The 4778-nt window shown below is 33.4% G+C and overlaps 1 protein-coding gene across 1 annotated transcript in view; it reads right to left on the reverse strand.

The window, feature by feature from the left end:
• Positions 1-776: 776 nt before the first annotated feature.
• Positions 777-4778, reverse strand: part of LOC113119761 (telomerase reverse transcriptase-like) — a 7377-nt gene continuing 3375 nt past the window's right edge. The window contains exons 6-10 of the mRNA XM_026289406.1: positions 4278-4401; positions 4118-4179; positions 2857-2981; positions 2479-2616; positions 777-1081 (exon numbers count right to left, since the gene is read on the reverse strand). Coding sequence (XP_026145191.1) covers positions 978-1081; positions 2479-2616; positions 2857-2981; positions 4118-4179; positions 4278-4401 — 553 coding nt within the window. The 3' untranslated portion in view covers positions 777-977. The remainder of the gene's footprint in view (positions 1082-2478; positions 2617-2856; positions 2982-4117; positions 4180-4277; positions 4402-4778) is intronic.

Consider the following 4778-nt stretch of genomic DNA (forward strand, 5'->3'; position numbering starts at 1 on the left):
GACAGACAGAGTCAGACAGATAGATAAGAGTCAGATAGACGGACAGACAGATAGATAGATAAACAGACAGATATACAGACAGTCAGACAGATAGATAGATAGACAGTCGGACAAACAGACAGTCAGACAGATAGATAGTCATCCAGACAGATAGACAGTCAGACAAACAGATAGAGTCAGATAGATAGACATTAAGACAGTCAGATAGATAGACAGTCAGATAGTCAGACAGATAGACAGTCAGACAGATACAGTCGGACAAACAGACAGTCAGACAGATATACAGACAGATATACAGTCAGACAAACAGACAGACAGAGTCAGACAGATAGATAGTGTCAGATAGACGGACAGACAGATAGATAGATAAACAGACAGATATACAGTCAGACAAACAGACAGATAGTCAAATAGATAGTCAGATAGACCGATAGATATACAGTCAGACAGACAGTCAACAGATAGATAGAGTCAGATAGTCAGACAGTCAGATAGATACAGTCAGACAGATAGACAGTCGAACAAACAGACAGATAGACAGACAGTCAACAGATAGAGTCAGATAGATCGTCAGATATAGAGTCAGACGGTCAACAGATAGATAGTCAGATAGACAGACAGACAGACCGTCGGACAGCCAGAAACACACAGATAGATAGACAGAAGGATAGACAGATAGATAGATATACTGAACTGAACAATTCACATCTGTGTTTATCAAAATTTATTTTATGTGCTGAAATAACAGATTTATTTTATGTACATAATGAATGTTTATTTAGATGACAGATGCAACAACATGCAAATATCACAGAAACATGCAGCACAACAACAGAAATGAACGTCTGAGCTTCTGAACACTGTCGTTTACAAGCGTCTCTTATCTCCACGCGTTTAACGACACCCATCAAGCGTTTACGAGGAGTGCGGATCTGTTTAGTCAGCTGCCGTCGAGTGAAACTCGGAGGTTTACCGCTCTACGTCCGGATGTGTTTAAAGTCCTGAGGGATTGTGGGAGTGGCGGCCTGACGCACGCGTGACAGTCTGATGCCGCGCAGCCCGCGCTCCAGACGCCGCTTTCCTGCGCCAAACAAAGAAAACACCAGATTACTCGTGATCAGGGGACTCTCTGTGCTTCAGAACGTCGTTTGAGTTTGAGATGAGATAGATGACTTCAGCCCAAATTAATCAAATCATCAGTGAAGGAAAGCTTTCACATTATAAACAGCCATCAACACAGGCTCCGCCCACTTTTCCTGGAAGTATTTTTCCACTGCTTTGCTCCATAAGCATAAAATAAGTCAAATAGACAGTAAACAATATATGAAGTGATTTAGGAGTGTAAAGAGACTGGATTATGAGCTGGCAGTCGTTCATAAACGCTCTAAAGATGCAATTTCTGTCTGTACTGTAACAGAAGCTGCTCTGATTGGTGGATTTCTCCATTTAGGGCTTTTGAGGGAACACGGCTATTAAACTAAAATGATTAAGAACAAATTTGTCAACAGAAAAAAACCTGAAGAAAACTGAACTAAAATAAGCTTAAAAAGTAATATTAAAACATTTTAAAAGCACATAATATAAAAATATAAAATAAAAGCGAATTAAAAACATGAATAAAAATTATAATTGTATATTACTAATAATAAAATAACTGTAAATCACACTGATTTACCAGTTCTTCTGCCATGATGAATGGGAGTGCTACAAATGTTAATTAGCTTGTTATTATGAACTCAAACTATTTAAAGACTTGTTAATTAAAATATAAAATGTTAACGGAAATAATATATAATATACAAACAGTTTAGACTTGTTTCATTTGAGTTATTTTAACTTTCTGTACAAAACAAATAAGTTTAATTTAATAAAAATCTAAAAGTAAATATACAATATAATAATAATAAATACATTAAAAAATATACTAAATATACTTAAGCAGTAAAATTACTAAACCAAAAACAAATGAATAAAGAGAAATATTAACAAAATAAATGAAACAATCTATATTTTCCATTTTACTGTACGTTTTAGGTATTTTGTTTTTGTAAATAGGTCTATTTACTTTTTATACATTTTTATCTCAGTTTTAGCCATTTTAGTACTTCAGCTTAAACTATATTTTCCACTGTCATATTAATGTTAGCGTAAGCTGAAGTACTATTTTCCATTTTAATTTAAGTACTAAATTTATATTATTAAATAATATAAAAATGGATAAATAGTAAATGGACATTACAAAAATATATATATATTATTAAATTTAAGTGGAAACAGTGTAGCTTGTGAACTACAATTACTAAAACTTAAATTAAAAACTAATAAAACGTGAATAGACACTATTGAAAACAACTACGTTATTTATGACATTAATGTCTCAAACCCATGATGCAACTGTCTCCTCCTCACTCCACACCAGACGACGATCTGAAGCACAGAAGGGACTGAAGATGAGCGTCTAAAGCAAAGCGAACATACGTTTGTGTAGCGGAGGAAGCAGGCTTCGGTAAAGAGATCGGTGCCGCGTGAAAACCACCACAAACGCCAAACAGAACAACAACTGAACGGCTTCGTACTGCAGAAGACCTCCACCGTCCGGAGAACCTAGAACCAGACCTGCACAAGACACAAACACATTCAGGGGAGTTACATTTATAAAATAACCTTTTTAAATTAAAACAACAAGCAAGCCCCGCCCAGATTTAAAAATAACTAAAAAGTAACATAACGCAGTACTTTCCATAAAAAGTAACATCATAAGTTACTTTTTTAGGAAGTAGCGCAACATTGTAATGCAGTACTTATAAAAGTAACTCTCCCGAACACTGTGTGTGTTTAACAAGCCAGCGCTCGTGCCTTTATTGATGTGTCTGACGAGTCTGTTGGTGACGCGAGACATGGTCCAGATCATCTTCAGGAAGAAGCACGGGTTCGACTCCACGCTCTGACCCAGAGGCAGACTCCTGACGCAGGCGTGGAACCTGACACACATTGACAGGGTTGATGGTTCTTTCATTAATGCTCTGAGTTTCACACAATCATTCACACAGCACAGTCTCGGTTACTCAGATCAGTGTCTCGTTAAACTGTCGCCAAAACAAACAACTAACATGCACTACTTTAAAAGTCTGAGGTCGGTAGGAGTTTATGAAAAGTCTCTTGTGCTCACCGAGAATGTATTTATTTGATCAAAAGCACAGTAAATTTTTTTAAATATTTTACTATTTAAAATAACAGCTTTTCTTTGAATATATTTTAAAAGGTTAATTTATTCCTTTGATCAAAGTTTAATTTTCAGCATCTTTAGTGTAACATAATGCTTCAGAAATAATTCTAAAATGCTGATTTACTGCTCAAGAAACATTCTATAATATTTCACAATATTGTCAAATATTATGATTTAAAATAGATTTTTACTGTTAATTTATTTATTTAGTTTTTAGCACTTTTTTCAGTACTTTTTATATACTATTATAACTTTTGTTAATATTTAATTGAATTAGCTTTTATTTTTAATGTGAAGTTTATTTTTATTCATATAAATATAAAAAAAGATTTAAAAATTTTAAACAAACACATTTTTTTTATGTAATAAAAATTAATAAAATGAACAAAATATAAAAAACTAAACTAAATCTTATCCTAAAATTAAACTGGAAAATAGTTTGTGTTTTTGTGTCTTTTTTTGTACATTTCACTGTTAAGGTTAAATGTATTTCTTAATTCGTTTTAATATTAGTTCAGTTTAAGGCTTTATTTATTTATAATTTGTTATTTTATTGCTTTAATTGCATCTATTTACACTTATTCCATGAACCTGCTAAGGACACATTTCTAATTTTCACAAATGCATTTTAATAAACAAAGTAGTTTTTGATAGTTTTATGGTTAACTATAATAACCCTCATTCTGATTATTATCAATGTTGAACAGAGTTGTGCTGCTCAATATTTTTCTGGAAACTGATGCATTTTATTTCTCAGGATGCACAGATGAATAGAAAGCCTTTATTTGAAACAGAAGTCTTTTGTAACATTATTGGCACGTTTGATCAGTTTGATGCATCCTTGATGAGTACAGTAAATATCTTTTGAGCACTACTGTGTGGAGTGTTTACCTGAGCGCCTGCAGCAGAATCAGTTTATATAAGCTCCTGTAAACAGCTTCCACTGAGTTCATCTGGAGAAACAGCACACAAACTAACTCCACGAACACACTGATCAAACTCAGAGAGCCTGTGATCTCCAGGACTCTCTAACACTCATTTCACCTCTCACCCTGAGGTCCAGAAAGATGTCGGTACACTTGAGACTGAGGACCGACAGCAGCTTCTTCATGACCGCGGTTGGTGAGTGGGCGGAGCCAAGGGTGAGGCTGTAGCGCAGCGATAGGCCGTCGTACCTGAGGGGGCGGAGCAAAGGCAATTTATACAGTCATCTAGTTTGTTTAAATAGACATTTTTGATGTTAAATTAAATTTGACACTAAAATACTTAATAGTTTTACTTCCAAAAGTGTTTTTTTATTTTATTTGAAGTCAGTTAGCATTAGTTGCAAGTAACCATTTTTTTTTATATAATATTACATATGTATATTAATATTATAATTATATTAATATGATAATATCTTTATTTATTTTATTAGTATTTAACTTTTATTTTTAGGTTTTATTATATTTAACAATTTTTATAATTTTTTATCAGTTTTTGTTGTTGTTTTTTTATGTTTACATAGTTTTTATTGAATGTTTTATACCAGTTTTTGTTTTTCAGTACATGC

This window comes from Carassius auratus, chromosome 19, assembly GCF_003368295.1.
Source record: "Carassius auratus strain Wakin chromosome 19, ASM336829v1, whole genome shotgun sequence".
Lineage (NCBI taxonomy): Eukaryota > Metazoa > Chordata > Actinopteri > Cypriniformes > Cyprinidae > Carassius > Carassius auratus.